This window comes from Lates calcarifer, linkage group LG18 (genome assembly GCF_001640805.2).
Source record: "Lates calcarifer isolate ASB-BC8 linkage group LG18, TLL_Latcal_v3, whole genome shotgun sequence".
Classification (NCBI taxonomy): Eukaryota; Metazoa; Chordata; class Actinopteri; family Centropomidae; genus Lates; species Lates calcarifer.
The window spans coordinates 12,295,945-12,317,029 of NC_066850.1; the positions used below are offsets into that span (position 1 = coordinate 12,295,945).

The following is a 21,085-nucleotide window of genomic DNA, read 5'->3' on the forward strand; positions in this document are numbered from 1 at the left end:
TCTCACTGACACATGACTTATATGGATGTTGGAAAGGAGACTGAAAGCGACTGAAAGGCTACAGGCTCCAAAGAACAGTAGCTGTGATCTAGACCTCTGTTTACTTTCTCTAATTGAAATTATGGTTTTGTACATTTTCTGTAACAGTTTGTGGATGAAATAACCTTTAACAGGAATCTCTGTCTTTGACTAATACAGCTAATTCAGTTCCTTTCAAATCAAGGTCATCATCACATTCATGTAAAAATCCTATAAGAAACAATTACAGCTTTAAAAACAAGTACAGATACTGAAGAGGCAGCTACTGCAGTATAAACAGCGAAGCCGAATCTCTGATGATTGACAGATTTACATGGTCTCATGGTGCCTTTTGTCACATCCTCTAACCTAAGTTGGGCGATATTAACACTGCTCCCAGAGCAGGGAAAGTTTGGGCTCAGGAACCTGATTTAGAGCCTTTTAGTCTAAATGAAGATGAAGTTCCTGAGCTCCCAAAAGAAGGTTCCAGGAAAAGTCTCTGTGGTCGATAAGGGCTATTAGAGAAAGAAGCTGACGACTGACGCTCTATAAATAGAAGTTTCTCCTCTCAATAATCTTCCTCTTTAGCCTTCATCCTTATCACTGTTCAGGGAGCAGAGACAGTAAGATTTAAGGTTCTCTCACATCAATTAAAAGATTTTATTTGTTGCAGTTTAACTTTAGCCTTTCACATCAGATGTTATTAAAGCCATGTTGATTGGGCTTTGAGCTCTTTGGATCCTTTTGGATCCTTATGGCATGTAAGAAATTTAATGTTTTTGACTAAAAATAGTCCAGAAAATATATATATACATTTTTAACATTCAAGTCATTTCAGAGTGTTTTAAATTTGTCATGTTGTCTGTTGCTGTTTGTTTTTTTCAGGACCTATGATATTACCTTTTAAACAGGCATTAAGCACATTAAATGATGCATTTTGTATCATGGGAAATAAGAGCTTTTACCTGTGAAAACAAACCTTTACTTCAGTCTTCAGCCAAATGAGAACATAGGATTAAGTTCAAAAGAAATTAAGTTAATTATTTATTGGTCACTGCAGTGCAGTTTATAAAATCTACATAACAGGACAGAACATCTCACCAGATTTTTGTCTGCTTCAGTTTGCCGTAAAACATGAGCCCACTCACAAAGTGTGTGTAACCGAAGTGTGAAGAAAGCTTTAATTGGAGCATCTCAGCAGCTTCAAACGCCTTTGAACACACAGTGCGATCACTTGCAAGTCGTCCCTTTTTAACTGTCAAGCTGTTCTGACACTGATTCCCATTGGACGTAAATGCAGCCGCAGAAGACTGAGAGGAAGTTATTAATGTGTCACTTCTCGTTTCCACGCAGCAAAAACACACTGAGGTGGAGAGGACCACCAAATGGCTGAAGATGCTGAAGAGCTGGGACAAATACAAGAACAGTGAAAAAGTGAGCTTCTGTTTTTCATCTCATCCTCCTCTTTACCCTTTTACACTCACCTCCACCTGTCCGTCACTTTCTCTCACTAGAGCCATTTTTTTAAAAATTACAAAATTTTGTTCTCGGACAACCATTTGACTTTAGTAAATATAATAAATATAAACCCTTGTTGTGCAGTACACCCTGCACATGAGTAATACTGACACTTCAATTTACTAGTTTTTAAGAGAATTTTTGTATTGCATTACAGTATTTATCTTTCTGACCACTTGGGGGCAGTGGAGGAATAATAAAAAGTTGTTTTGTTTTCGTAAAAGGTCTGTTTACACTGTAATTACTTTCATTATTGATTAACGCGCTGATAATTTTCTCAATTCATTGTTTTATCCTTGTTAAGTTTTACCTCAAACCAGGCAAGATGGCTTCTTCCGATGTCTTAGTTTTGTCTGACAGTTAAAACCCCCAAAATATTCAGTTTATTATCATGTATGACAAAGTCATTAGATCCATTTATATTATAAAAATATCGATCAGTGCTGCTTTGCATAATGGTAGAGTTTGTATCGTCTCTCAGTATCGGCCTCACAGGGTTCATATCGGTCCACTTCTGCCCTCTGCTGCAGTCGTCCTGTCAGTAACAGATGCAGAGGAGTGTCTCTCTCAGTTGGCCTCCACAGAAGATAATTAGAGGGGGGCAGGTATCAGTTATGGCTGCCATCATTAGTGCCATTTTAGGTCCAGGTTGTGTTGTGGTGTTGCCTGGAGGAGCTTCACCATGTCCTTCATTTGTATGTTCAGTCTCAGCTGGGATTTAGAGTGTGTGCATGTCTGTGTGTGTGTGTGTGTTGACTGCCACTAAGAGCCCAGTCACATTCATTCTCCAGAATTTGCTTCCTCTTTGTTTTAAAGAAATGTTTATGCCGAGTAACGGCCAAGGACACAGAGAAGTGTTTACCCTCCCTCCCTCCCTCCATCCATCACACAATCTCCATCTCCTCCTCCTCCCTATTCCTCTGTCTTTCTTCTTTAAAGCTTCAGGGATTTTCTATTTCTTTTCCTCTTTGTCAGTCAGTAGTGTGCTTTCAGCTCAGTGAGGAAACAGGTCACGCTTGATACGTCTCTTATTTTGTTTCCTCACTTGCCAGCTGCTGAGAACATTTAGCCCGCAGTAGGGAAGCACTAGAGAGCTGAGCAGATGCAAAGCAGTCATAAGCCACACATGACGAATCTGGCTCGAGGTGGTAATGTTTAGCATAACTGTAATAATACTTCACTGTACATGATGTTGAAGGGGTTGTGGCGTCTACGAGGTGACCCCCACCTCATGAGTAAGACTACAGCTGTGCCTCAGGTCTGTTCTTATTCATTGTAAACTGTCAGGTCACAGCACAGCGGCACAGTCTACTGAACTGTGTTAGTTATAGAGGTGGTGCTGGAAGCGTGGTGATGTAGAAACTGCAGGTTGTCTTCTCAACAGAGCAGGGATGGTGCAGAACAGCTAATATGAGGGCTTCCTTCATTTTCAGTAGGTCTATGTAGCTCTAAATGACTGTGCCAGTGTTAAAAGTGAACAAGAGATATTAAAAGGACACTTCCTGGACCTGTTATTTGTGAAACTAATGATAAATACTCTCTCTGTAAGAACCATACAAATTAAATTTCAGGTGTGTTTGATATTTGTAATATTTGCTTTACAATCAAGAAAGATACAACTGGTTGAGTATTATTCCTCCATGCTGCGCTTACAATTGATGAATTGATAAAAAACCTTTAAAAAAAACCTTTAAAAATTTTGCTTTAAAATATAATCTGACCTGCTGGATTTGTGAGATTTTGAGAATCTTTACAAAACAATAATGATATTCAAACCAGTATTTATGATATTAAGAAAATTAGCTTAACTCTTTCAAAACCTTGGGGTTTTGAAAACATTTTTAATGCACACTGTCTTACTGTAGCAGGCAGCAGCACCTCTTGGATACATGAAGATAAACAGGTGAAAATCAGCCTCTTCCCAAAATAAAATCTGATTGATTCTTTTCAGTCAAAATCAATGTGTGCATAGTAAAGGCAAATAAAGACAAGAATTGCACAGATTTAGTGAAATGTAAATGTTGACGCACGTGTTCAAGTATACACACACAAACACACACATACTCAAAGGATGATTAGCCTAACAGATGCTCTCATTGACTCGCTCATCAGAGCCTCATTACAAGGCTGTTGCACTAGAAACTAGTGAGTCCCAAGTGTGGTGGTAGGAGGCTGATGGAGTGTAGGCTCTGGATACCCCACACACTTATACACACACACACACACACCCACACCCAAAAATGTCATTAATTTTGAGATGACACACACAACACTCTGCCTTTAATAGGGAAACACACCGACCACACACACTGACAGGGTGCAGGCGAGGCTCCAGACAAGAGCTGATTTATGACTCTCAGCTCATCATCACACAGACCAGTTCTCTGACTCCCCCTGCTTGTTTCTCTGTTTTTCACATGATCATTTTAAAGCAACAAAACCTCATAAATGATAAAGTTTTAGGTACGAGATGTATAAATGATACAGGCACATTGTAGAGTCATGCCTTCTGAACGATCATTTTCATTATTAATTCATCTCCACATTATTTTCTCCATTAATAGATTGATTATTTAAACCTAGAAAATTACAGGAAAAAAAAGTCCACAAATTTTCCACAGCCCAAGGCTACATCCTCAAATGAAATGTCAAGCATAAAATATAAAATGCATAAAAGCATAAAATCCTCGCATCTGAGATGTTGTTTGTTAGCATTATTTTTTGTGTTCTGAGAGGTGAAGAGTTGTGCTAACAGTCGTCTCTGGTATTATTGAATTGCTTCAGTTAGTTGAAGCGGACTGGACCCTGTTGTATTAGTGTGAGTAGGCCTTTAAGCCTGAGTATGCAGACACTGTTCATGCCCAACTTAATTCTGAATGCGGCCAGATTTCTGCCAAATTTGTTGTCACTTTGAGTGGGGTCATAAGGGCTGATTAATCACCTGACCAGTCAACAATTTGGCTCTTGGACAAGTACAGTGGATTTATGGCATATCAGAGATCTTGGTCTCCTGCCTGCAGTTTGAGCCTGATTTCTCTCATGGCTGCTGTTTACAGATCTGTTATGAACTGTAGTGATCTTGTTTTAATATTTGCTAATGTTTTTTTCTTACTTTGTGTTCACTGTAGAATTATGTCGCTTTTCTCTCCTTTGTTCTCGCCTGAATAAACTTCATTTCGACATGTCACCGGACTAAACAGGACTACCAACATCTCTCCTAGACTGAGCTACTTTTAGCGCTGAAATGCCTTGTGAATTATTCTTAGAGCAGAAACTAAAGTTAGCACTGACACACTTATTTTTAGGATTTTCTCCTGGAGCCACTTTTAGCCTCAGGATGTTTTGTGCCCACTAACAGGAAGACTGTCCTTTTCATTCGTGTCTGCTGTCAGTCACCTGTACAGCACACACACACATTTACAATCCCGCCACCTTCCATATCTGCTGTATAACTGTTCCGGCTGGTTGGGTTTTAATAACTGTAGACGGAGAATTCACTGCTGCGATTAGCTTTGCTGTTCCCGCAGTTTGGGTTTTAAGACTTAATCTTCCTCGCCCGGAGTCCGACTGATTTTCCATCTCTTTGTGGACACTGAATTACTTTAAACTGTTCTGCATGCATAGCACTCTCTCTCTTCTCTCTCTCTCTCTCTCTGCCCACAATCTCTCCTGGAGCTCGTCCAGCCAGATGGTCGTGGTTCACCTTCCAAAGCCCTTTGCTTTTGCTCGAGGAGAGAGCCGAGTACATTCATGCATACGCTGTTTGTATCGTTGACATCTTTGACAGGCTGAGAGCAGCCCGGTCGATCTGTCTCTCTATTCTGAATCATTTTTGGCAACTGCCAGAGGCCTGGCTTGCATCTCTGTGGTCTGCAACTCCAACCTTTTGAACAGATCCGCTTATATTTGCATTCCAGGCATCCTATTATTGTGATGAGTTATTTTTTTATTTCACTCTAATCTGAGGATTTTTTTTTTTGCATTTTTTTGTCTCTTCCGTATTTTGTAGCGTGTGAGCACAACACATAAATAAACTAACACAGATAAACAACATCCAGCATTCAGTGGGTAAAATGATTGGACAAGGTGAAACACAGTCGCACATCTTCAGGTGATGCAACGATACCTGACATACTGAAAACTCGAGCTGATGTAGGATATGAGATGATGTAATGGACCAACCTTGTTGCGTAGAGTCAAACATGCCGATGCCTGTAGCACAGGCTGTTGGTGCAGAGGTGAGGATGTGTCGACTGAAGGAGCGTATGTGATGAAACCGCTGCTTCTCTGGAGCATTGACAAGTTGTCACTGGAAAATATGTCACTTCACTTTAGGCATTATTCATCACTTTATCCTATCAGACATTTGTGTGAAAGTTTGTTAGAATGAACAGTTGAGTTGAGTTTGAGTTATGGGCTATAACATGTTTTGTGAGGTCACAGTGACTTTGACCTTTGACCTCCAAATTCTAACCAGTTCTCCCTTGAGTCTGAGAGAACGCTTTTACCAAATTTGAAGAAATTCCTTTAAGGTGTTCCTGAGATATTCTATTCTCAAGAAATGGACAGATGAAAACGTTATACTTTGTTTAACACAGTTTGACAGTTGTTTCATATTAAGACCGCGATTCACTGATTACTGTCATTACCAGTTTGTATTTTCATTTAATCTAGCAACTGATTAGTCTATGAAAAGTCAGAAAATAGGTGAAGAACGCCACAATCTCCAGAATCCAAGGTGATGTCTTCAATTTACTTGTTTGGTGAAAACAGAGAGATTAAATTTCCAGAGACGTGAAACAGAATCGTCTCATATGAGAAGCTGTAAACATCAAATGTCTCAGTTTTTGCTTAATAAAAGGAGTTGAACGATTAAACAACCTCAGAAGAATTTACACCATCATTGGATGTTTTACAGCTCAGTCTTAAAATTGTTCGCTGACTTGTTCACTTGCAGATGAAGCATCGAGACAGAGTTTTGCTTTGCAAAGATGAATTTTTACATCGGGTCTTTTAGATAATGTAACTGTAACTGTCAGACTGAGCCCTGTATAAAAAGCTCTACTTTGATGTTCAGGTGGAGGTATGTTTCTGAGGTGGATGAAGCTGCTCCTCTTTGAAGGCTTCTATAACAATGACCTCCTGCTGTTTGTTTCCTTCCAGCTGGTCAGGAGGATCTATAAGGGAATTCCCCTGCAGCTCCGAGGGGAGGTGTGGTGTCTGCTGCTCGATATTCCCAAAATAAAGGAGGAGAAGAAAGACTTCTACGAGGTATACACTCACCACTCTTACTGCCAGCACTTTACAGTCCTGCTTTCCCACACCAGTTTATAAAATCTCTGCAGCACAGCAGCCTCCATTACAGCCTCATAAAGATTCATAAGCGAGCCAGACAGCACCTTGGCTTTATTTGATTTTACTAAGCTTCAGTATTATTGTGGGCTAGATGTGGGTTTGGAGGCTTAATTGTGTTTGTGTGGAGCTGCACAGCTCCTTTCTGCATACTGTGGAGAAGTTTCTTTTTTTTTGTTCTGTAAAGAGACAAACTTCAGATCTCATTAGAAAGTTTAGCTGGCAGGATCAATATATATCGCTGCCTTCAGCTGCTGTGGAGGTATTGTAATTATGATTCGAGGGCACGTTCAGTGAGCAAGCAAACACAGTGGAGAATATAAACTGTTAACTGTCTGATGAGCAGGGAGGCTGTGTCCATAATCCACTTTATCTTCTGTGGGAGTGAAACTTGTTTTAAATCTGGTCGACATCAAGTGACAGATTAAACATCAAATATACAATTAATTACTGCTGATGTCCATGCAGTAATTAAGCACTATTCTGTTTTTTTAAACCTGCAAATGTACTTGTAATACAGTTTTTGGATTTAGCATTTTTTTAACTGAAAAGGTTTGAGTTTTCCAAAAATAAGTGTGGCTGAGGTCGTTTTTCAGCAAGTAGAAATGTAACTAGGCTGAACTTAGCTGCTGTAGTGCACACTGTCATGAACATATAAACTGATTCCAGACTTAACCACTTGTTACTAAATGTTTTTCAGACTAATACTCAGCAGTAAAAACGTCTTGCAGGGCTGCGTATGTGATGTTTAGTTCTGTTTTCATCCTCTGTCACTGACCTCTGCCGTTGTTCTTTGTGGTTTTTTGTTCGTCTACAGAAATTAAAAGCCAGAGCCAGAGAACTCTCCACTGACGTCCGACAGATCGACCTGGATGTGAACCGAACCTACAGGGACCACATCATGTTCATGCATCGCTACGATGTCAAGTGAGTACCTCCACAACACAACACACACAGTACGTTATACAGTGCACAAATACTCCCTACACATTAATTTAGTTAGAATGTAACATGTTTAGAGAACTTCCAGTGTAGATATCAGTGTGGTTTATGTCTGTGGAATAAACAGAAGTCATCAGTGGTCAGTACAGTGTTTAGATTTCAACTCCGTGATTTCAATTCTAGAAAAAAAAAATGTACATCAGATAATTTTCTCTACATGGCTGAAGAGGCAGAGAAAAGACCCCCACTTCACTCTCAAGTAAGAGGACTTCAGAGTGTCGCTCTCACTGTTTGACTGACATGTAATTTCAGAAAAATTAGAGAGGAGAGGCACCAAAGAAGTTAGCACATAGCAACAGAAATAAAAGCGACTCACATCGACCATTTATAGATTAACTCCTTTAAATGTATTTTCACACTTTCTATAAGAGACTAGAGCAAGGTTGGCTGGTTATAGTTTATACATTGCATATAAATGATCAGAAGAGGGTGGTGGAACTGTCATGCCATGACTGTTTCCTTAAATCCAAAGCCCCAAAGCTTCTCCCAGTGTGGAAGTGAGAGGTCTCACATCTTCTTTCTTTGTGTTTTGACTTCTGATTTTAAGCCACAGAGAATCCGCCACCAGCAGCAAAGTCTACACCTGTTTTAACACTATTGTAATTCAAGATTTTTTTTGCACAGTTCTGGAATTCAGAAACACATCCTGCTCTTCCAGCAGCAACTCAGTATTGCACTTTGATTTGGAACATCACATTTATTGACACCTGAGAGGCTGACGTGCAGCTACCAGGCCACACGTGCGGCCCGAGCTGTTGGAACACAGAACTGAAACTAGAAATGACGATCTTGGCTCTGAGCTGTGGATTGGCTGCAGGGTTTTTGTGTTAACTGTGGTTTGTTTGTTTGTTGTTCTCAGGCAGCAGGCTCTCTTCCACGTCCTCACAGCCTACTCCATGTACAACACGGTGAGTCATTTACACACAGTCTGCACAGAAATGCAGAGGTTTCTACGTTTTTTTTACTATCTTTAAGGGTGGCGTGTGTGTGTGTGTGTGTGTGTGTGTGTGGTGTGTGTGTGTGTGTGTGTGTGTGTGTTTTGGCAGATCTTGAATAGCATTTTTGTTGGTTTGTGTCTGTGTTTTGAAATACTGGATTTCTTCCCTGTTACTTCAGCTTTTGGCTGCATTTTCACAAGTAATCAAGGATAAGAATGATTTACATAAAATTTAATTTTTCCCACTAAATGTAGAACTCAGAAGCAACAACTCATCACACGAGGCATATGAGACTAGTCAGTCTCACAAATATATTGAACATAATGATTCAGATAAAAACTGTTGGTCTGTCACAGAAAAATCAAGTTCAGACTACTGAGAAATAATGTGTACTATGCTTTGAATGAATTTGAACACATCCAACACAGATAATCACACTTTCTACTGATATTCAGTTCAGTGACATATAAGAAAGACAACAATGGGGTTCAACATTACGTAGATTCAGGAGGGTTAAACACTTCATAGAAGAAGAATTATTGCATGTGTTGTGTATAAAGGATTCAGTGTGTATGCAGTAAGAACAGAACTGTTATTCCCCTGACTGGTGTGTGTTTTCAACTGTGTTTGCAGGAGGTGGGCTACTGCCAGGGCATGAGTCAGATCACAGCTCTACTGCTCATCTACATGAACGAGGAGGATGCCTTCTGGGCTCTGGTCAAACTACTGTCTGGGCAGAAGCACGCCATGCACGGTAACACACACACACACACACACAGGTTATCTGTTGAGCTTTATTCTACTAAAAACCCGTATGTCCACTGGATGTGTCTGTATCAGCCATCAGCTGACTTGAAATTTGATTTTGAAGTCAAATACGTTTATTACTCACTTTGTCTCACCACAGAGAAAACCAGCTTTTTTGTAGTTGAACAGATTAACCGTTCTTCATTCTTGGCTGTAGAAACAACAGCTGACATATCACACTGTATCTTCCTCAGCAGACAGTCTGTCCAACTGGGAAAGCACAGGTCTTCTGGTCTTTTAAGAAAATAATTTGAACATCCAGAAAACTACTGGTGAACCATGTGGAGAGACTGTTGTGACAAGATATCGTAGATATTCATGTTTGTAAATATGTAGAGGGAGGGGGAGAGAGAGAGGGATGTTAACATAAACAGCTGAGAAACACAGATGGATATAAGAGATTGTGGTGTAGAGCAGTAATTAAACTGAGTTAAGAGGAGACGAAAAACATATGTTGAAACATTAAAACAAGCTGATAAACTTTATTTAATGTTCTTGTAAAACACAAAGTGTTGGCTAAACAACATTTGAAATGTTGCTGGTAAAGAACAGAGAACATGGTGCAACTGAAATGCACCACAGCCACATCCAGTGGACATCAGAGGTACAACATCATGGCTGATAAGCACACAACCCTCTGACCACAGTTATCAAGTCTGTCATTTACATCTACTCAAAAACAGTTTCTAAACAAAGACATCTGTCTGATTCAAACTGAATGAATTATTATTGAATGATTAATAATCAGGCATCAGTGAGCTTCAACTACAGAGTTACTGTAAGTCTAGATATTTCAGCTGCTGCCATCATGAAGATATGAACATTTCTGTTAGAGCTGTTGGTTAAATACTGAGTGTAGCTGCAGGATACAGAGAACGAGAGGCGTTAACAGTCAGTTCATTTAACCCTGTCATCCTGTCTGTCGTCATCTTCAGGGTTTTTTGTCCCTGGTTTCCCGAAACTGATGCGTTTCCAGGAACACCATGATCGTATCCTCAAGAAGATGATGCCCAAACTGAAACAGCACCTGGTAAGACACACACACACACAAACACACACTGCTGCAGCAATTAATAATGTAACAAGTGCTAAATAATGTAACAGCAATTCCCATACTTAGGACCTCTTAGGGTAATGATTGATTTAATTAACATGTAAAAATGTGATGAGTATGCTGCTTCTCATCTTTTACTGATTTAGACTGAGACTTGTTTTTAAGTGTTGTAAGTTGTTTAGATGATATGTTCTCACAGGACGGTGAGATACAAACAAACACAGCTTATCTGGGGTTAATTAATAGTATATGACATCAGTGTAAAGGGAACTGAGGTAAATACATACTAAGCTGATGCTGCTTTTGTCACTGTTAAGGCAAACTGTAGACAGTAGAACAGTCACTCCTCATACTCCTGTCCCTGCTCAATGTACTAACATTGATTTTCTGTTGTGTTGGTTTGCTCTGCTGCAGGACAACCAAGAGGTGTTTACCAGTCTCTACACCATGAAGTGGTTCTTCCAGTGTTTCCTGGACAGAGTGAGTACATTCACCCCACATGTGAAAGTGTAACAAACTATTTAAGCTTGTCATAGCCAGAAACAAGTCACGTTTAGCGTTAGGTGATTGCTTGTGAGACAAAAATTCTACCTACCAACCACACTGGAGTAATTATGTCTCTCAAAAGCTGTAATCAGGTAGAAAACAACTTCAAATTGGCACTAATTTCAATTTAATAACGTCTCAGTTTTTAAGGACAAGTGTTAAGATATCCTATATTTTCTTACTGTGTTGAAATAGCATGAAAAGACCAAAATCAGCAGTGAAGATAGAGAGATATTCTCTGTAAATATGGTAGTTGCTTCTGTCTGAGCACATTTTGTAACAACTACAGTGCCCAGCTGGTACAGGAAATCACTGAGCCTTTTAAAAAAATAACAATACTACAATGTATTTGTTGGGTGTTATTAAAGGCTCCTGTCTCAGCTTGGGGCTGAGAGCCTCAGACAGTGACTGTTTTCATGGGATTAGCACATAACTAATGACAATATTGATGTGTAGCTAGCTTTAACCTCTACGGTCAAGAGATGCACAGGGACAACAACAGGATGTTCTAACCATCTGTTCTGCTTGTGGTCAGACTCCCTTCACCCTCACCCTCAGGATCTGGGACATCTACATCTTGGAGGGTGAACGAGTGCTACCTGCCATGTCCTACACTATCCTCAAACTGCACAAGAGTAAGACTGTCTTGCTCTACACACTGTTTACCAGCTGGTGTTCTCCTCTTGTGGACTGAAAAAGTCTGATTTGTGTTTACCTGCAGAGCACCTGATGAAGTTGTCCATGGAGGAGCTGGTGGAGTTTCTTCAGGTGACGCTGTCCAAAGAGTTCTTCTTGGAGGATGACATGGTGATTGAGCAGCTACAGGCCTCCATGACAGAGCTGCGGAGAGCGAAGCTGGAGCTGCCTGCACCAGGTACTGCAGTCAAAGTCATTTATCTACAACAAAATATCAGAAACAAAAGAGTACATGTAAAGATCTGTAAAGTCACTGGTGTAGGGAATGGTTGAGTGAAAATGTGTTGTGGTCTAAAAATAAAGAAAAGGAAACACATAGCCTAGAGCTTTGGAGAAAAAACAGCACAGGGCAGACACAATATGCAGGAACGAAATTAGCTTTGGTCACTGCGGACTGTTAAAACTGTTAGCTCCACAACCCAACAGTGAAGGAAGTGCATGTCAGTGAGGATTGTTGCAGAGGTCTGAGGTTAGTCAGCATTCTTAGCATTATGGCACAGTGATACTCTGCATTTAGAAACGACAGGAGTGAACATGGCTACAGTGCAAAATTTGCACGGAGGTTTAGAAGCAAGATGTTAAAGGGGTGCTCGCCTTACCTCTCGTAGGTATTTGTACTCAGTAGATTCATGCATGTTCTCTGGGTAGTTGGCTCCCAGCTCAGTTCGGTGCCCCCCCCACAGTCTGTGGAACAAAAGAAGACATGTGACATCAGTCTCCATTTTGAGCATGCCGATGCCCCAGTGTGCAAACAGAGCATGCTTACCAAGGCGGTAGAGTTGCGTCCTTGTTCAGCTTCCTTGCTTCAGATGAGTTGCACAGGTCGAGTTGCTGGTCTTTACTCTCAAAGAACTTCCCGTGGATCTTGCTGGCCGACGCTCAATGTACGGCCCTGCATCTGTACCTGGGTGCTTGATTGAGCGCATGTGTTTGAAGTCAGGATTGGTAGGCTCACTCAAATGGCAGTGTGCGGGGATGTGGGGACGTGACCTCGGCCAACACCTGCAGCAATCCCAGGAATACCTGGGAATGACATTAAGGAGAAGCAGCACACAATTAGCCTGTTGGTAATTGCTTGTATTTTTTGTCATATCACTAACGGTGTACTGTTTTACAGACACACCTGTCCAGATGTGTCACCACATATAACAAAACACTGTACATCTGCTGACCTGGCTTCCTGCTGTCCTGTAGCTTGTAGTGGAATTAGTAGCAGTGTGTTTCTAATCTTGCTCTGTCTGATCATTAATCTGCCTTCTCTCCCTCTTCTTTCAAACAATGTTAGCCAACAACAACAAAAGTGTGGCCGTGAGCGGGGGCCACATTCCCTCCTACAACAGTAACGGGTGGGCTATCCTGACTGGTCTTCCCTCTCCATGTCTCTGTCCATCTGTCTCTAAGTCCATCCCTCAGTCTGTCCTGTCTGTCGCCTGTCTGTCCTACAGCACTCAGGCTTTTTTCCTTCACCAAACTAAACTAGTCTTCCAGCTGCTTTTACCCCCTCGAAATAATATTCTAACTAAGTTCAGCTGCATTGCTTCAGTGCCTACCTGGAGTCCTGCAGTGGCTGGCTCTCCTTTTGTTTTTGTATCTTGAGCTTTTCCTCCTTTTCTTCCATGTCTTGAGTCCAAAGTAGCTGCATCTGTAAAAACATACAAGTCTTTTAAGTGACATTATGTGCCCCCTGGTGGACAAATAAAGACACTGTATTACACTATGTTTAACTGAGAGGTCTGTCTGATTTTTTGATAACTATCACTGTTTTTAATTAACAGCTGATATGTACATTGACTGACTATTTAAACCTGCAGCTTATTATTGTTATTACAAAAGCTAAAAATATAATTAGCTTGACAGGGTACAATTTGCAGTTCAAGTAAGGCTTAAAAGTACAGACATATTTGTATAGATGGGCTAATATGTCACAAGAATATACTTCTAAATTTACTGACTGGGTATACACCTGTCCTCAGTCTTTTTCAGGTTCCTCTGTATCATCTTCCTCCTGTCAGTCAGTCATCTATAACAGCAGCTACCACATTATTTTGTAGGATTTTAGTCTTTAGATTTTTGTTTTCCTCCAGAGCCCACGCAGCTTTAACAGTAGCTGTCTGTTCATTTCTCTGCCTGCTGACAAGATAATGAGCCACTTCTCCAACACTGGAGGCTTTTGTTAAACTTCCTTTTTTAACAACCATCTGCAACCACATTTTCTGGTGTGCAGGGGAGATATTTTATAATCTGCATTAACTGGTTGAACTGTGAGAAATGACAGTGATTTTATGGTTCTGTGTGTTAAACTCTACTAAGCCTAGTTGAAACTAATAGATTGGTTCTTCTTTCCCTAACCACCATCACCAACTCCTTTCTGTCACAAATGCCAGTACAAACTGATTTTAGGCCAATATGGGGTACCAACTTTGAATGCTACCAATAACTGATCATTTGTCTCCTCTGGAGAAAAAGACAAAAATCTACAGCATTTTATGAACAAACAGGTGATTATTTGGAAGGCTGAATCTTTACAAACCAGCCATTTCTAATCTTGTATACTGACATCAACTTGTTTGACACATCTCTCCCTCAAGACTTGCATACAAACAGAAGAACTACATGTTTTATATGATTTTACAACTCTTAAAATCCAAAACATCACAACAATTTTATTTTCCCCAGCACTTTGTGAGTGAGGAAAATGCAGCTCCTTAAGGCAAAGTTAGGCAGGTTTCATTGCAGGTTTTAAAGAGACTGCACCCCTGATGCTGTAAAATACTCCTTCACTACACTGAAATGACTTCCTCCTTCCAGCTGTGTGAAACAAAAACACCTGCTAGGGGCCAACAATACAGCTTAGTCGTAAAGCTGGAGGACTAAATAAAATCTGTTCATCTTAAACAATGCTTGTATACACTGAAGGAAGCTCAGAGGAATTTAAATTATTTTTTTCTGCACAATATGAAAGTTTTTGTTTCTATTTTTTTTGCCTAAATTGGTTTTCATTTAGGTTGTAGCTGCAGGTTTCTAGCCAGTAAAAAATTTCTTTTTAGCTATTTAAATATGAATAAACATCGCAATACTACCTTAGAGTTATTAAAGTTAGAACAGACAGTGTTTCCCCTGTATGCATTCAGCAGTGGGAATATGAGCACTGCAGCTGAAGTTACACATGGTTCATTAATATTCACAACAAAATGTAGCCTCTAAAACTTTCACTTTCTACACTGCACACAACTGACTGGGGATAGCATGAAATAAAGGGGAGCCTACCACACACCTACAAACAAATACATTCATGTACATACGGTGGCTTCACCATTAAGGAGTCCAACACAGGTGCAACCTTGTGTAAAACCATGAGATCAAGATATGAATAAAACAATTTACATTTGTGCTTACAACAAATGTCAAGCACAGGCCCACTATGTCAGCACCCTGTTCACACCCATATGACTCCAAGTAGTCTCATTTGTTTGTTCTAGCAAAACAAATATCTGTGCTTCATTATTTCTCAAATTATCTCAGTTTATTGTGCACAAACAATGTGCAAACAAATGACTCAACACTCATTTGGATTTTAGAGCTGACGCCTCTGTTTAAAAATGTTTACTTTCTGATTTTGAAAGAGGCACAAACTTAAACTAAACTGGCACAGCTTTGTACCTTGTTAGTCAAATTTTAGTTGAATTTTCAGAGTCTGGCTCATGAAGTCAGGTGTCAAAAGATCTCAGGAAATTAACACATACATGACCATGTGAATATGAATGATCTCTCTATAATGAGTTTAAGGTCATTTAAAGCTTTTCCTTCACTAACATACATCAACACACACACACACAACAGCACCACTGCTGAAAAACATCCCCGGGGAAACACTGATGGTCTTAAAGTTAATCTAGTTTAATAAAGAGTTATATGAAATAATTTCAAAGAAATTTATGTTTTGGATTGTTAAATCTACAAAAAAAAGCCTTTAAATTTGCTGTTACTCATGACAGTAAAGTTATTTGTATTTTTGTTTTTGAAGTGATGGTCTGATTAACTTTCAAAAACACAGTTTTTTAAACATTAATTTCTATTAAAATTAGTTGTTAATCTGCCATTTCTCTCAGTAAAACCTTAATGGACTTACTTGTGAGGTTAACTTCAGAATTATACCCTGCCTGTACTTTATCTCAAAATACATACAAGAACTGTGAGTAGGTTTTTCTTACCTGTACTGTGAACAGGGCAGTCTCAATTGATGAGGATTCCTGAAAGAAAACACAACTGTATTAATATGGCGCTAGACAGAGCACATTCCAACACTGATGAGGAAACCTGGATGAGGTTAGAAGTTGCTTAGGTTAGTTTCTTCAAAAGAAAAAATGCCAAGGACAGTGGATAAACTCATCACAGACAGACAGTTTAGTGTGTGGATTCAGAGCCAGTAAGTTCCTTTCCTGGATCACCCCCACAGCACTTCCTCTTCCTCCAGCTGCTGCCTCCTGGCTCAACTCTGGTGATCACACTTTCCCTTTACAGTCCCCAACATGTCCAGCGTCACCATCACTGTGTCTGTACATAATGTGTTCCTGTCTAATGTCCTTTTTATTTCTTTCTGACACAAAGTAGTAAGTTAAGGTATGAATCTAATGCATAACTTGCAACATGTTCTCGTTGTATAATAATACTCGAAGTGCAAGCTGAATAGTGTTAAGAAGTCTGAGTACATTTGACAAAGTTCATTAATCAAGAACTACTTCTGTATGACCTTTCAAGTTCAGGGCTTAAGCTAAGTGCAGCTTAATGAAAAGGAGTGAAACTCAACTTCAGGGACCACTGGATTGAGTGTCACTTGCTAACTGAACCCCTCCAGCAATCTGGGAGTTAATATTAAACACTACTTCTGATGTTTTTTTCTGTCCTTTGCTCTTTGCCTGTGGAGATATGATTATGTGTTGTCATGAATGTAATTCTCCTTTATTTTTACCTCTCTATGGCAGTGGTGTTGCATGAATCCATGTCCCTTTTGTGACTCCTCATCTGATGTGAATCAGCGCCACACTGTGTTCAACCATCACCATTTACTTTTGCTTCCTGATGATTTTCTAATGCATTTCTACTGTTTTCACTTGACAGGTAAAGACGATGAGTTTCCTAAGAAGCCCCTAGGGCAGCTTCCTCCTGAGCAAGCAGCAGCAGTGGTGGTGAACCACGTGGGCAACGGTGAGAGCCATGCCGAGCCAGCCGATCCCCCCAGGGACCCGAGTCCTGTACCAGACCGCCAGCGGGAGAGTCGGCCCCCCAGCCGGGCACGTCGAGACTCCCTAGACAAACCGTTTCGTCACCACAAGAGGGATGCCCGTTCCAGGGGATCGGGGGAGATCCCTAATGAGCAGCATAAGCAGTCCACTTCCACCACACCTGAGAGGGGGGCAACACCACCCTCAGCACTCAGCCCTACACCACAGCTCACCACAGTGGACAGAGGGAAGACTCAGAGCCACGCCACAGCCAACCACAACTCCAACGCAGCCTCCAGCTCTCACAGAGAAATCACTCCCCGCTGGTTCAAACCCTCCGAGACAAAACTTGAAGCGGTCAAAGCAGCAGCAGCGAGGGAGAACCAGCTGAGCAGAGGGGCGTCACCAGCCCCTTCCAGCCCAGACGACACCGCTCTCCCCCATCGCCGACCGCGCTCCAAGGGCTTTGTCCCTGGCTCCAACCGAGGCTCTAACGCCTCCCAGTATGACAATGTACCGGGGCTGCCCGAGCAGGATTTTGAAATCTTGGAGCTTGAGAGACCTCCGTCCAGAATGAGGACCCCTCGTAGTGAGACACCTTTCAGTGTATCGTCCCTCCATCAGGGCAGCCCCAGCCGTGGACCCAGCCAGGCAGGGAGCGTTGTTTCCGTCACACCAGGGCCCAGGATGGCCAAACACCCTCTTCCGCCACAATTTTCCCACAACAATCCCGCAGGGGTCCAGGCCAGCTATCCTGGCAGCCAGAGCCAACACCATAGCCCTCCTAAGCAGCCATCCCCAGGCAGAACTACTACCGAGGTCCCCATCTTCCATCCTGCCTACAGTGTGAACCTGGACCACAGAGGCGAGGACAGACTCTATGCACCGCCCTCCCGATTCCCCCCACCCGCCAACATGGTATATGGGGAACGAGCATATGCCACCACCCAGCGGCAGCCCAGCAGCCTCTCTCCAGAGAAGGCTCTTATGAATAACTCCTTCGCCACCTACCGTAGGCAGCCGCCACCTAGCTCCACTCACAACCCCCGAAGCACCAGGCCTCCCCCGGAGCATTCTCTGCAGCTGGAAACCCAGGGGAGCTCTACCCCTATCTACCTGCAACAGCTCACCTCCACTGCACAGGTCTACACTCCAATGGACTACAGGTTTGAGGGGCATCGGCGAGGCGAGGCGAACCTGCACTACCTGCCGGAATGTGTGCCGCGGCGGGCTGTGGACGGGCACCTGTGGGAACCTGAGGGTGAGCTGCCTCCTCCGTCCCCAGGTGGCATGCCCCGCTCACCCAGTTTCCAGAAAGCCCAAATGTCTCCCGTTCAGCAGTTCACTTTCCCCGCAAACCCAGACGGCCTGCTTCACTACAGGACACAGTTCCAGGAGCAGCAGCCTGTCATAAGACAACAACTCCCACAGCTGTTTGGAGGACCACACTACAGGCACGCACAGGAGGCGTTTGCCATGCAGGAGTCCATGCTGCTGTAACTGAACAATAAGGATATGGAGAGACACTGTAAAAAAACAAAAGAAAAAAACTGAGTGTAGTCACTGACACTGTGGTAAAGTTGAGCAGTAGTCTTAGCTCTGCTAGGAACCTGATATTTGTTTCTGCTCTGTTGTTCTTTATGTGTGAAGTACTGACCTTCTGACTGTCACTCTGCAACGTAACATTGCAGGACACACCAGCCTCTGACGTTTTTACTGATCACTTTAAAAAGAGAAAAAAACTGACTGAAGATTTAATTTTATTTTTGGATGTAAATCATTAACGAGAGGTGACAGTATATATCTTTTAGAGTCTGATATGTACAGTGGATTGTTTTTGTTAATATGCTGAGTTGTTATCAGTAGCAGGAGAACGTTCTCCTGAGAGAAAAACTCTGATTCATTTTCCATCTTTATTTTTTTATATGTTACTTACAGGTATTTACATTAGAGATTGATTTACTCTATATGCTTGTGTGAATGTTATTTTTCAAAGAGAACAAGTAAAACTGTGTCCAATGATACAATTAGAAAGCAGTGATAAACAGGTCACTGTATGTTTTTGATCTCCACTTCAATTTCTGAAGAACCTCCACCGTGGAGGGCAGAGCAGGGTTTGTCGTTTAGTTTTTAGTTTTCCTTTAGATCATACAGGAAGTACAGTACATTGGGTATTTACACATATTTGAGGCCAGTGTAGTTTTTAAATTCAAACTGATTAGAGACTCAAGAAATAGAGCGTTAATTTGTGAGGGCTAATAATATTTTATACACATACATACACACACACACACACACACACACACACATATATATATACACCCTTTTTTTTGGCTGTACTGTAGCCCCTGTATCTTGAGCACATACACCAGGAGATTGATGTGAACCAGTCTCAGTACAACTTGCTTTACTTCATTCCATCTTATTATTCTCAACACTGTCACACCAACTACTGTTTAGCTACTGGCATTTCCACTGGCACACAGAGCTGTCTGTATGCCCCACACACTCTCTACATGTCACCATTGTGCAAGTCACACATTTCAACATTTTATCAAGTCACATTCCCTGTTATTATCATCATTCCTAATTACTCAAGTTTGGATGCAGTTACTTTCCAACAGTATTGCTGTACTGATCATTACATTCCCTAAGTTATCCTTGTTTTTGTTTAACAACTAATTGCAGACCATTCTGATACTTTGCTTAATAAAATGAGGTGGGTTGAAAATGAATCTCTGGATTTGTCCTTGCTTGCTGTGAATCAAAAGTTGTATCATAAACATGTAGGTCCTTCTTTTTTGCTGCCTGCCTTTTTCCACTGACAGTAAAACTCTGCCCCCCAGTGGGAAAGTGTAGCTTTGGAATAATGTTGCAGAACATAAGCCAATAAAGATGAGGGTTAATTTTTTTAAAAGGAGAGATATAAAGTGATTTTAAATGAGTTAAGATGCAATAATCTTGGAGGATACATTTGTTAAACATTCCAGTAAAGTAGGTATCAGCACTTCACACACACACACACACACACACACAGACAAAAAGAGATTTCTGATTCTGAGCCTTTAAAACTATTATTTCTACAATCCAGTTTGTACATTTTTTGTCATTTGTACTCTGTAATCTGAGCAGAAAGAAAATTTGGGGATGTCTGAACGACAACAATAGAAATGAGATATTCTCATAAACAATCTTTATAATAAGTTAATCATTATGTATAAAACTGACAAGTCAAACATTCAAATGTTCCATCTTCTCATGTGTGACAATATACTGCTTTGCTCTGTTTTATAAAACAGAGCAAAGCAGTTTTGGACTGAAAATTCCAGACATCACATTGTGGCATTTTTCACATTTTTTTTTTACATTTTATAGACCACATGATTAATTGGATTATTGTTATTTATCTTGCAGTTCTACCTTTTAACCGATAAGTAACTTTTCAAGACCATAAAAAAATATGCAGGAACAAAAAGTAAAAATATAATTGTAGGTAATAAATAGCAAGAATTGTAGGTAGGCTGGTAGCATCACTGAGCTCCCTGCTCACATGCTGTTATTGTGATGCTGGTGAAATTAGTTGACAACAGCTTTAAAGAAACGTCAAGAGCTTTCTCACATGAACAAACTCTGGAAAAACAACAAATCCTGCCTCTGATGGCTGCCAAGGGTGTTTGTTGTCAGTGGTGTGAAGACAGATCTTTGGTAAGAGGAGCTAAAAGAGCTAAATGCTTGTGATGCACCACAATGTTGAGCCTACACAAATCCTAAGCTCAGTCATATTATTTTGGTCTTACAGCTGCAGTTTGCATAAGTGATAAGAAATGAAAATGAAAGACAAATATTAGAATAGCTCAATGAGATAAATTCCTGACTGATCTAAATTACTGTCAGCTGCCCTACAGCACCGGATATGAAGAGCTGAAAGGATT

At 41.0% G+C, this 21,085-nt stretch overlaps 1 protein-coding gene and 1 long non-coding RNA gene across 7 annotated transcripts in view; one reads left to right on the forward strand and one right to left on the reverse strand.

Moving 5' to 3' along the window:
• usp6nl (USP6 N-terminal like) overlaps positions 1-19,888 on the forward strand; it is a 78,893-nt gene extending 59,005 nt beyond the window's left edge. For all 5 annotated transcript variants that reach the window (XM_018694904.2, XM_018694905.2, XM_018694900.2 and 2 more), the window contains 10 exons: positions 1,372-1,452; positions 6,700-6,807; positions 7,706-7,815; positions 8,750-8,798; positions 9,462-9,582; positions 10,571-10,665; positions 11,104-11,169; positions 11,771-11,870; positions 11,957-12,109; positions 17,050-19,888. In XM_018694904.2, coding sequence (XP_018550420.1) covers positions 1,372-1,452; positions 6,700-6,807; positions 7,706-7,815; positions 8,750-8,798; positions 9,462-9,582; positions 10,571-10,665; positions 11,104-11,169; positions 11,771-11,870; positions 11,957-12,109; positions 17,050-18,653 — 2,487 coding nt within the window. In that variant the 3' untranslated portion in view covers positions 18,654-19,888. The remainder of the gene's footprint in view (positions 1-1,371; positions 1,453-6,699; positions 6,808-7,705; positions 7,816-8,749; positions 8,799-9,461; positions 9,583-10,570; positions 10,666-11,103; positions 11,170-11,770; positions 11,871-11,956; positions 12,110-17,049) is intronic.
• LOC127143538 (uncharacterized) lies at positions 10,545-17,043 on the reverse strand. 2 transcript variants are annotated; one of them, XR_007815059.1, is made up of 5 exons: positions 16,143-17,043; positions 13,482-13,573; positions 12,531-12,954; positions 11,951-12,132; positions 10,545-10,662 (listed from the first exon to the last, which is right to left on the reverse strand). It is a non-coding gene; the product is annotated as an uncharacterized LOC127143538 (long non-coding RNA). The 2 variants fall into 2 exon arrangements; XR_007815058.1 differs by lacking the exon at positions 16,143-17,043 and having other exon boundaries at positions 13,482-16,126.
• Positions 19,889-21,085: the final 1,197 nt, after the last annotated feature.